The 12,766-nt window shown below is 40.4% G+C and overlaps 1 protein-coding gene across 7 annotated transcripts in view; it reads right to left on the bottom strand.

The window, feature by feature from the left end:
• The window catches only part of CADM1 (cell adhesion molecule 1), a 358,979-nt gene that overhangs the window by 20,636 nt on the left and 325,577 nt on the right, over nt 1–12,766 (bottom strand). For 5 of the 7 annotated variants that reach the window (XM_004585098.3, XM_004585094.3, XM_004585096.3 and 2 more), the window contains one exon: nt 3,845–3,877. The exons of the other annotated variants lie outside the window; for them this stretch is intronic. In XM_004585098.3, coding sequence (XP_004585155.1) covers nt 3,845–3,877 — 33 coding nt within the window. The remainder of the gene's footprint in view (nt 1–3,844; nt 3,878–12,766) is intronic. 7 annotated transcript variants of the gene reach the window in all.

Genomic DNA, 12,766 nt, shown 5'->3' with positions numbered 1-12,766 from the left:
TATAAAACAGGGACAGAGATATGAATGGGGTAGTTACTGAAGGGCAACTGTGTAAGGTGTATGCATGGATCTAGCACTGGCCAAACTATTTTGGAACCAAAACTGAAAATGAAATCTTAGTCTTCGAGGGGGTTCCCAGTTTGAGTGTTACCACAGTGACACACTGAATTAGGAAATATTTAACAATTCATTTGTGATATGTAAATTCAGGAGCTCATCAGTCTCAGATAGGAGAAGCAAGAGGTCAGGTAGACTTAATAAGAGGACAGAAGAGGGAAAAAAAGGAAGAGAGAAGGGGAATAGAAGCAAGGAGAGGAGAGACTGAGAGAGAGACTGAGAGAGAGACCTTGAACCCAATGAAGCCAGCTAACTGCAGTGCAGCAAAAGCACAAGCACTATTCCAGACCATGGGCATGCTGTCACCCGACCCCCTCGCGTGGGGGAGGAGCGTGGGGGAGGGAGAAGGGACACACAGGGCAGAAGAACAAGGCACAAGACACTTACAGAAAAGCGTGTACATTTGAACAAACAAAAACCATCACACACACACACATACACACACACCAATAATTAAAATTACAACTACACCATTCGTGCGTTAAGTCACTCATGCATTTCTGCCATCAATTTCAAACCATGTGATATTAGGATTTGGCAGAATGTTTTTTTTTTTCTTTTTGCATTGCTCAACATGCACACATAACACAGGATTCTTCCTGTCCAGGCCTTAAGGATGAGCTCCAAAAACACAAATGCTCAAGATCCTTATTCAAAGAAGATCCCTTTTGTCAGCCTTTGTCTAAAAAAAGAAAAAAATCCCATTCTTATGCTCACATTTATCTTTACTACCAATTAGATCCTTAAACACATTGCGGCTACTTGTTGTTCGGTTTTCTTTTTGGAGAAAATCCATTTGCTTTTTAATCATGCCCATGCACTTCTAATCTTCCAATACATGCTTATTCCAATCAGATACTGGTAAGAACAAATGGTCAACATACATCAACAACTGGTATAAACTTCATACATACTCTAGCAACACAAGCTTGAATAAAATATTTTAATGAGTCTTCAAAGGGAAAGCTTTATTTAAAAGAGTATTTTTTTTTCCTTTTCTTTTTTACGGAAAGAGAAATCTGGAAAGAAATACAGTATAAAAACTTTAAAGAGCAGTATGAAAGCCACGGCTGGCTGACTTCTAAGTCTTGTCATTTAAGTTGTGAAGTTACTAAACGACTTAACACTTTTTTGGAGTTCAGATCTCTACAATGGACATCTTAAGACTATTGTTAAATGAATCTAAGTCAAATGGTTGCTATACTGAGAAAGCTGGGAGTTTCAGCTACAATTTTAGCATAAAACTAGTTTTGTATCTTCAACTATTTGGAAATCTGGTCACGTGTTTTGTAATTTCCACCATGTTCTATTATCTTTCTACCCTAACATCTGACCTGGAAGATTTTTCCCTCCCTGAAGTGAAAATTTTAGATATTACCTTGGTTTTCATTAAAGCTTTTTGCTGCAAGGCAGAGAATGTGCTACTCAAAACAGCGGTTGGAGACCTTTGTCAAGATGCTATGAGGGTTTTGACAAGTTGGAAAATATATTTACAAATGCATTCTACAGGGATTGGCCTAGAATACCTATAATTTATTTATTCTTCTGTTATTAAAAAGTCCAATTTAAAATGATATATATCTATATCCATGTGCATATATATATATATTACTATTTTTACTAAATATTACTATTTTTTCCTTCAGATTTCTTTCTTCCAGGTATATTTCTCATGCCTGCCAGTAACATTCTACTTAACCAAACTAGTAAGACAATGGCTGCACCTCATGGTACACGAAGATCTTTATTTCCAGCCATAGGAATACTGTCAAGTTCAATTCCAGGACCTCTTCTTTCTCTCCAGAGTAAAGATAGGACCCCCCCTCTTCTACTTGCCCAAATAGGATCAGAACCTCTGTTAATTCCACATGTTTCAGTTCAGGGGACAAATCTAAAACTTTGAATATTCCATCCAATTCTCAGATCTATCATCACTAGGACCACATCAACCCATAGATTTTATTGAAGGGACCTAGAAAATAGAATTCTGCAGCTTTGCAAGAGAAATGATAAATAATCAATGTTTCTTCAAAGATCTCATAGAACTCAGGACTCTTAAGGTTACATGTGACCCTGTAGTTAATTATGGGAAGCTCAGACCTGGAAATATCTTAAGAAGAATGGAACAAAAAAAAAAATCTTTTGAACTACATTAAAATAGCCTTAAAGCTCTGAGAATAATCGATACAAGTCAGGAGGTGCTCAATTAATGATGAAACTTACAAATATCTAAGCTTAATGGAGTGCAATACTTGGGATGTTGGAAACACTACGGGGTATTACCTTTGAAAGTGAATGTTTTATATCTAATTGATTTCTCATGATTGTCAGCGTACCTGGCCTCTTTGTCTTATTTTATGACCTTTTCCGATTGTGCCAGTGACAGAGCAGTGAGACAGGAGTGAGACGGGCAGAGAGTTGCTTACTGCTCTGTCCACCATGCTTGCTTTGCTTTCTCAGAACTCCTTACTGCCAAGTCCCCACACAGGGATGATGTGCCAGGTTTCAGAGGCTAATCTTTAGGGGTAGTTCATGGAGGGAAAGTTTTGCTTAGTTATTTCCAAACGATAAATTATTAAATGTAGGTCTCTCTAAGGAAGTCAGTCTCTGCTAGGTGTTTCTCTAGAAGCTGAATTAGCACTACAAGGTTGGCTGATCACCTCGTCATTTAAATGATAGACTTCTACGCTGTACAACACATGCAAAGTGATTGAAGTGGGCCCTTTACCAAATGATTCCCTTGGATTCAATTATTAAAATCCAGCCCATTTTCAAACCAACATATCTTTCTCTAAGCACAATGTTGCCAGTGTTAAATTTGAGCTTGGCAATAAAGTAATACGGAGTTGAAACATGATTCTCGTTTTCTGATTGGGAAGATAGAAAAGTTAATAGATTTATCCCAATTCTTTAAATCACTGATGAGATGAAGAATAGAAAAGCATATTTCCTGGTATCCCCTACTGAATTTGCCTCACTTAGTGCTTTTTTTAAATCACATTGAACCCAACTTTTTATGATTTTGCCTACCTGACACCATACCAATGACTTCTTTAAAGTCTCAGTTAATGTTAAAATTGAGCTATGTGCCTTTCATGTTTTGAAAACATTTCTGTCAAGTGTGAGTATAAGTTTATATGAACACACAGAGATTAAGAGGAATCAGGCAATGGGTGATGGGTGGTGAGGATCAACCTAACCAAGAGAAGGAAAGGTCTCTACCAGCCCAGCAATGACTCTTCTTATCATCACTCATGCGTTGAAGCAGGTCTCCTCCTTTCTGAACTACCCTTCATCCTAACTACTAAGTGACATAAGCGACTCCTCTTTAAAATTTACCCTGGACAGTAGCCTACAGAAGAAGTGAGCAACTGGGTCAGCAGTTAAAGCCATGCCTTTCATGCAGCTACCGGTTTTCTTGACTTCCGTGGTTTTCCAGGTTTGGGGGAGTTTTGTGAGTAAGGCTAACTATGTGCAACTGGAACTTTCTAGCCAGCCAGCCAGCAAGGAGAACGTCTTGTCTCAAATTGCAGCCGTTGGCTACTGAACTCACAACAGAAATGACAAGACTCGACATCCTTTCAAGCCTTAAACAATTACAGTATATGTTTGAGATCAGTCTACTTTGAACACGATTTCCCTTGAAGACTACATTTCTCTTTTTCCCAGGCTTGCCTTGCCTCTCAGCAGCGCTGAGAAAGTAGATAAACAGTAATGTGATACCAACCGTGAACTGCTGGTTCTGTCGTCGCCGTTGTGTCTACAGACGGGAACAGAGGATTGGAGGAAGGGAAGAAACAGGAGGAACGGCATGCAAAAAAAGGGAAAATGGAAAAAAAATGGAACAGATAATATATGAGCAAGCTTTCAAAGAACACCGCGTGACAAGCAATAATAAATGAAAAGCAAAAAGCATTTGAAGTGAGTTGCACTGTTTTTAAGACATGCCTGGAGCTCCAAGCTGCGAGCCAGTGAGGAAAACAGTAAATTCTTTGGTTTGCGGGGTCTTGCCAGGACACATATATTTGCTAGTCAATAGTCAGGGGAACATGCAAAGTGATGAGAAACACCAGTGCAAACTCAGTGCTAGTAGGCAGCTCCTAACGCATCAAGGCTCAGGCCTGGGACACAGCAGCTCAGTCGGAAGCTGGTTAAACAATGGATTCAGACATTCAAACATTGCCTTTGTTGTAACCCAACCCACCCAGGCACTGGGACTTCTGGACTGCCAATTAGGCAACAGTGCATCTCCTGCACGATGAGGGTGCTTTGATCACTTATGCTCAGTTGCCTGTAGAAGAATACACAGGTTCAAGGTTTTTGTCCACTGTATTCAATGCAGCAGAGGTTACCTGGAAAGATCATTGAACTTGGTAGGCCATGAACATGTTTCAGGTTTTTCACAGGCGAGATTTTGTACTTACACATGCACACATATGAATTCATTCTTCACTCTGCAGCTCTTACTACATGTTACAAGAACAGAAGCCTTTCATCAAAACACTCCAAGTCTACGTAACTATGAAAGGCTACCTCCGATCACATGAAATCTCCCCAACCCTCCAAAAACCCAAGTCTCCAGGCTTCCTTGTGCTCCTAATCCAGCATGTTCACTGTTGTGAGCCGCCGCAGGCCCTGTCTTCACGCCTGGATTAGGAGGTAGAAGTTTTTTCTTCTGTGTTTCATTGCTGTGGAGAAAAAAGTGTGGTTTCTGTCTTCTAGTTCCAATGCAGTTGAAATTTTTGCCTTCTTCTACTAGGTTTCTACACCAGGACTGCAGTGCTGGCTTCTCTTCACACGACTTTTTCCCAAGGTGCTCGAGGAATTTTGCCTTTATTTTTGGCTAGAGGAGAAGTGCGATAAATAGCCAACAAAATGCATGATGACATTCTTTTTCCTGAGTCATCTGAACACCTCTCATCTTGCCAGCTTCTAGCATCAACCCATCTGGTCATGCTTTGCTTTTCAGCTTCTCAGCTCTCAAGCACGCTTCCTTTCACTACCCCCTTCAGGCCAAAAAGAAATGATGACGCTCTATTCAAAAGCTGAAGTGGGGTTTTGGGTTACAATGGGTGTAGCTCTCTGTCCTTTCTCATAATGCTAATATTTAACTGGTTATTCTTTTCTTGAGTTGCAGAATCTTCAAAAGACTCTTTTGGTCTTGACACAGGCAATGTTTAAATGCACTGGGACATCAAATGTAGCTCTATTTTTTGTTGTTGAGTGAGCCTGTGCTTCTGATTTATAAATACGGCACATGAATTCACACCGGCGTTCCCCTCCAGTTTGCATGCTATTCTCAGGACCCTATACCACCAAAAATAGAGAACTTTTAAGGAGCCAGAACTAATCAGAAGCCTGAGAGGCAGTGCAGCTTAATATAACTGAGAACTGGAATTTCTAAAGAATAGATGAAGGAAAGAAAAACGTAAAATACACCGTATAAGAAAACAATACTTACAAGTCAAGTCTGAGTGCACAGAACAGCAGTGAAAACAATATAGAAAATTGTACAGTTGAAATAACACTCTACATCAGAGTTTTCTGACACAGGTGACAAGTCTCTTTGGTTGAATCATCCAAGTTCAGCATGAGTTTGAGGTACTTTAAATTTGAGGGGGCAAAATCAAATATACTTTTTTACAGAAACACTTATATGCATGTCAATACATCTTATGGACAGGCACTGGCTCCTTACCAAAAGTAAAAAGAAAGCAGTAAGCACTTAGGTTCATTATTTTTGTAGTGGCACTTCAAATAGGCTTTATTTTCCCCAGATAATTTGTATAAAATGAAAGAGGAGCAGGGGTAGGGAGTGGAGTGAAACCTAAGAATTAGAGCCTTCAAAAGTAGAATATGTGCATTAATCAATGACCCCAATTTACTGTCTTCCTACATCACAAACATTATGTCAGCTTCATGATGACATTAAATCAAGTGAAGCCAAGCGTCAGTTCATTGGTGGGTTCTAGAAAACAAACGAAGCAAAGGTCCTAGTGCATCCTGCTTCCCCGTCTGAGGAAGGGAAATCCATCAATTGCACTGGAAAGTAGGGGAAAAAGGATGGTGGCGAAGGAACAAACATATTTTGAAACAGCTAAAAGCAAACACATGTTCAAGTCAAACAACACGGTTACTGTAGCTGGCAATGGCAAAACCACGATCAGCAATGGAGTGTGCGAATACAGTGGGTCTGCAGGCTGGCTACAGCTTTTGGTCTGTCACCGAGGCCTATCTGGGGAGCTGCTGACTCTATTTCTGTAAGAGCATCTGCTATGCAACCTGAACAGAGGCTAGTACAAGCAAAGAATTAAGAGAGAATTCTTTAGAAATGACTCGGTGCTCTCCACAGGAGAGCGCTAAGACAGTCTCTAATTCTCCTTCATAATTGCATTATGACTTCATGCAGAAACCAGGCACCCTAGCTCGGAAGTGAGTGCATCTCTGTGAAGTGGGATATATTAGGGTATCTTCATCCAAAGCTTCGGGAAATGTGCAAGCCATCCCTGTGAATCAGCTTGTGGGATAACTATTGTTTGATGACATTCTGAATGTCTAAGCACACAGTAAATTTCCTCTGTAAGTTATAAATGCTGTCGTTGGCTTGAAAAATGAGAGTGACCAATTACCTAACAAAGTTTTTTTTAAAATCTCATATGATCAGATTCTTTAAAAAGTCATCGTTGAGTTAGGCCTGTAAGAAAAAATACATCACAGAAAGAAAGTTGAATTAGACTTAATGGTGGTATTGGGTTATAAAACTGAAGGTCTACTGAGCTATTGTCTTGATTTTTAATTACAATGAGGACAAATTTTTATAGCACAATTATTGTATGTGGCCAACAGCCAAAAAACCCTGTGGTCATATGAACCCAGGAAGCAAATATGGGCTTAGTTACTTTCTACCTGTGTTATACAAAACAAGATATCCAAAGAAATGCCCTGCGCTGGTATTTGAAAGATATACTTATCACTAAATACTGACTTCTCTTGTTGGTCTCCCATTTCTACAAATAGTTTCTGGGACTTTGTCATAAATAAATGAAATATTGCATGTATTTTATGTTGCAGAAGTTATACACAAAATGAGAAAGCTCTGGCAATGTGTGAAATTAGAGACACTAGCCATTTAACGAAGTAGCAAAAAAAAAAAAAATCACCGCATGAGAGGCAGCTGGGCAATATTTAGTTGAAACAGTCATGTGTAAGCTCCACTGTGGCACATTCTAATCCTTTCATATGGATTCCCTCCAACTTAGAATTGTTCATGGAGTGTGACAGACTGGGGGTTTAAAGCTAATCCACAAATTAGTCCGTGGTCTCAAACACAACGGGTGCCATAAATGAAAATGAAAATCCTAGAACAAAATTAAATTCATAACCTTAGATACTTTTTTCTTCCCCAATTGATCTGTGGTGCCCCTGCTTCACAACGCAGAAACATAGTGCATGGAGGCATGGGGGGCTGTGTGTGGGCAGGGTGCACGTTCAAAAATGCACAGTGCAACAGCCCAGAGAACCAATCTACTCAGAAGCAGAGCTTAATTGTAAAGAGTCTGATTTTTCCCCATTTTGATTGTCATAAGCTTAAATGAAGGCATGCTAAGCAGTCCAGATATATTTTAATATACTTTCACCCAGTTTATTTTCTTAACTAAAGTCAATAAGGAACCAATGGGTTTTCTTAATTGAATTCCCCTTCGGTTTGTGTTATGGGAGTGCTTTAAACCAGACACTAGGGCAGGCAAGGAATTCCCGACAATTCTGCTTTCATAGTTACATTGTGCTGACCAATATATATTAAATATGAGGGTTTTTTCTTTCTTTTTTTTTCAACTTATCTGGAATCTATTGAAAGCAACAATAAGCGCTGGAAAATTAAACTGTGAAATTTATTTTCTACTGTTTTGCTGGTTAATTTTCTTTCCATCTATGTGATGCTTTAATTAAACTCTCATTTCTTGGGGATGGGAGAAGTGGATAGGAACGAAATGAAAGCTAAAAGGTCCAAATAGGAGAAGCATTATAAAGCTCTCTTCTTTTTAATGTCATCTCTGCTCTGAGTGAAGACACTGAGTGCCATAGAAGGGAAGGGAGCTGCTTTTTTTGGGGGGAGGGGAACTGGTGGTGGTGGAGTGAGTGTTGTTATTGTTAAGCAATTTCAAGTTTTGTTAAAAGCTTCTTCAGAATTGTTCACTCATGCTGCTGTGCCACTGAGAGCTTTTCATTTGCAAACCAGATGTTCTGCAAAATAACAGGAATCTGTACAGTGGTTTCCTTTAACAAGGAAAACAATTCCGGTATCAGCCTGAGTGTGGATGCTGGATGGAAGAAGGTTCAGAGGGGGAAAGGCACAGGGGAAAGCTGAGGGTGTGATGATGGGGTGGGGAGGGACTCTGCAAGCCGAGCTCATCTTCATCTTGTATTGTATGTGACGGCTGGTTCCTTCTTGCCCAGTCCTTTATTTTCCACTAGCAAGAAAGTTCCAAGTATTACTTTCTAATCCCAAGAGACCTGTTCTCCTGATACAATTTGTTTGTGTTGTTGATGGATTTTCACTACAAAAGCATGTCTTTGTCTCCAGGAATACTTTGAGAATAAGGATCATAGGGCCCAGCATGGTAGCCTAGTGGCTATAGAGTCCTCACTTTGCACGCACCAGGATCCCATATGGGCACTGGTTCTAATCCCAGCAGTCCCACTTCCCATCCAGCTCCCTGCTTGTGGCCTGGGAAAGCAGTAAAGGATGTCCCAGGACCTTGGGACCCTGCATCCATATGGGAGACCCGGAGTAGGTCCTGGGCTCCTGGCTTCAGATTGGCTAAGCTCTGGCCTTTGTGGCCACTGCGGAATGAATCATCAGACAGAAGATCTTCCTCTCTCTCTCTCCTCCTCTCTGTATCTGACTTTACAATAACAACAAATAAAAATCTTTACAAGATAAATAAGGAACATCAAATTACAGAAAACATCTTGGATACATCTGAAAAATTTCCTCTCATTCCATTTTTTTAAAGTGGAATCAGATGGCCATCTTCACTGTAGTATTCTAATTTCTCCCATTCCCTCCTAAACCAATAGGGATCAAAACTGAGCGGCAATGATGAGATCTGTAACAGGGTTAAAATCACCAACAAAATAAAAAGGCAGACATGCGGGACGGAATAGAAATGGAGATGTACTTTTGTATAGAGGCAAAAACTTGAAAAGGTGGTTCGTTGCATAACAGGTGACTCATCAGTATTAAGTCTCTGAATAATATTTTGTCATTAGGCATACTACCATAAAGCAATGCTTGATAAAATATTCAATAAATGATAAATGAAAACCAGTCTTAAAGGAGTCGATGCCAACTCTTAAAAAAAGGCAATTTAGTAAATATTCTAGGATGAAAGATATGTATTTCCTAGCAACAGTACTTGAATCTGTGCCTGGAACATAAATACACACAAAGTACGCACACATTGAAGGTGGATGCTGAAAGTAACACTGAACTCTTCATGTTTAATTTCCAAAATGCTGTCCACATTCTGCCCACTCTTTGGTGGCACAGATCAAAGTCGATTTTTCCTGTCCTACTTCTCCCCATCTTCTGTGGCACCTTCTGCCTTCTGTGCACCTCAGCAGCACAGGGCCTGCTATGAATTCCCAAGCGTCTCAGCTGATTCTTTCCACCACATTTTAAGGGCTTTAAGAGCCTTTTGTCTCCACAGGCACCAGCAGAGTGCTCTACATATTATGAATGCTCAGCATTTGCCGGGTGCATGTTTCTAAGCAGACGGCTTACATCCTTGTACCATGCAAATATTAGCTGCAGAGAATAGACATCATTAAGGTAAGACCCTGGGGGACAAAGCTCTCGATGGTAATTTAAATGGTCATGCAACACAATCAGTCTTTGTACCTAAAAAACTGAAAGCACGGGCTATGTTGTTGCATGTCCCCTCTCTGGCATCTTTTGTAAAGATCACTGACAGATAAAGGCTATATCCACTTCTGTATGTGGTCTAATTCACATTACACAGGGAAAACGCTTAGGATATCAGACTACGAAAGGCAAAATCATAACATGGACCTGGGAGTACAAATCATCTTCTCCAAGGGGTATCTGTTTTTGAGTGCTTAGATACCAACAAGCAAAACCTTTCCTTTCTCTAAGAAAACAACATGTTTAGTTGGATAGGTACTTTTAAAAAGAGATACATTGATTTAGATATGAGCTACTTCATTCTTACAGGAGAATTTTAAAATGTGCTCCAGAATTTGGCCCTATGGCTGTCCCTTTCTTCTTCTGAAGGTGACTTTACTTTTTCTTTTTAATTTATGACAGCTGTATGTAAAGCAAGACCTAGAGGTTAAACTTCTCCCAACCTGAACTGTATATTTAAACTGCTAAGGGTGTGAAGCACTGTCCAGGAAAGACCTCTTCAAGCATCTAATTTGGGACACAATCAAGCTGTAACACTTCAGCATCCAGATTAACCAAGGAGGGACACATACAAATATTTTCCTAAAATGATGACAGGAAAAAGCTTGATCCAACTGGGAGACAAGAAAGGATTAGATTTAGCCTCAAACACAGTCACCTACCACATAAAACACAGACAACTCACTACAAATAAAGTAAAAAATGAAACAAACAAAATCAACGCACCCTCCGCCCCTCCTGCCTTGTATGACCATGGTTTCTCTTCTACCCCTGTGGACAGTATGCAAGAAGGACTGGCTCTTGGAGTTAAGGCTAATGGTCTGTTTTGTTGTTGTTGTTGTTTTTTAAAAGCAGAGGTTTTCAGGGGGGCAATTATGCAGTCTGTTCTTCCATAGGGTAACATGTATCTTCAGGAATGAAACCACATGGAAAACTTTACAGGAGAGGGAGGCTGCCAATGCCAGTGGTCAAAGCAGACAGATGTGGTCAGAACAGTAACAGTAAGCGAGACCCCAAGAAATCTCACATGGCTCCTGATTCTGGTTGCAATTTGGAAAAAGATTCTTTATCAACAGCTTGATCATTGATTGCTGATATGGCAAGCTGACGTTGAATATTCCTTTCAGATACTGTGGAACAATTTCTTCCTGGCTTAGGCCATCCCTATAGGGATGTCTTCATGTGGAAGACCTGCTCTACACAAGGGAGACACCGCAGAGATGGCTCTCCCACTTCTCCCCATGAGCTCTATGATTTGGGATGGGCAAAGTACTGCAGTTTCTCCCTGTCAAACGTGTGCAGGATGAAGCTGTAACACATCCTGAGAAAGTCCGGTGACTCAAAACAGAATAACATTCTGCCTCTCTAACAAGGGGAATAATTCGATTATCCTGGTTATGCAAGATAAAAGATAACACTGGCACACTACCTTTCAGAGAAATCAGAAATCAACTATGACCTTTGGAGTTTAGAAATTTTTTTATTGCATTTGTGTGGTTTTCTTGTGATGAAACTCTGATCTGGGGAATGGGTTTCAGTTATTGCGTTTGACTGGAAGTAAAGAGATGGAAGACTGTCGGCTGCTGCTGCTGCTTTTTTCCCCTTACAGCTCAGGCTTTATGCTACTGTCACTGTATTTGGCTGTTGAAGCTTTTAAGGCTAATGGTGGCTGTAATGTACCAAATAGTGCAAGAGAGAAGAGGAGTGGAAATTAATTTAGTTATCCATTTGTCAGGATTCAGTCTGGAGGATTTTTTAGGAACCAATCTAAATTGAGGGGATAGCCTGGACCTTTCAAACGGGACACAGAATCATTCAGCTCCATAACCTTTAATCTGTTTGGAGAAAGGAGCAAATGTTAAATTCCACAAGTGTACTCCTTCTGGGCAAGATAAATATATCTATATATAAGACTGCTTGTTAAGACACAGTAAGGCTGGAAGATTACATCCATTAAAGCAACAGATTCCACAGTGTTGTTTTAGCGGCAATTTCAGTTTAACTACTCTTGGGTGTGCCAATGAGAATCTGGACATTCATTACCACAAATGCATTTTGTGTGTAGAGGGGATTCAGTTGCTAACATCAAGAGGCTAAAGTGCATCTATGAGATCATCTTCCATTACCTCGAGCTGAGAGGCCAGGGACAGAGACGCTGGAGCCAAGACCGGCTCCCAGGAAAGGGACCTTAGATATGGGCAGGAACATAGCATTGCTTATTCTCACAATTCTCTCTACATAGAGTCTCAACAGTTGGAACTGTAGAAACAGGGAAATGCAGGTGTTTGTGGACATGAGATGAGTTTTAGTCTGCAGTGAGGATTAAGGGCTGTGAACTGAAGCAACTCGACTGAGTTGTCAAGACTGATTGTGGGGGTAAGAGCTCGGGGAGTGTTAAAGGTCTTTACAGAGGCCTGAGAAAGTGAAGGCCAGCTGCAAATGGAAAATAGTGTTGTCCCATATTAGACAGACAAAGAGGGAAGAAGGTCTCTAGTGCCTTGAAATATAAACCTGGCTAGCTCCCTCATGGAACCTTCTACAGGGAGAGGTAATAAAGATAGGCTCATACCTTCATTGCTCTTTCAGTGACAGATTAGATCGCTGAAGGGTTTTCTTGTAGAGGGTTAACACATGCAGGGTAGTAGAGGATTGTGTGACGTATTTATAATGACATCCAAGGGCCTTTCATAGAAAAACAGGAGAATCTGGTAACAGATGTGC

Source organism: Ochotona princeps, chromosome 4 (assembly GCF_030435755.1).
Source record: "Ochotona princeps isolate mOchPri1 chromosome 4, mOchPri1.hap1, whole genome shotgun sequence".
NCBI classification, from domain to species: Eukaryota; Metazoa; Chordata; class Mammalia; order Lagomorpha; family Ochotonidae; genus Ochotona; species Ochotona princeps.
Note: the sequence above shows the minus strand (reverse complement) of the source record. Positions and strands in the feature narration are given on the sequence as shown.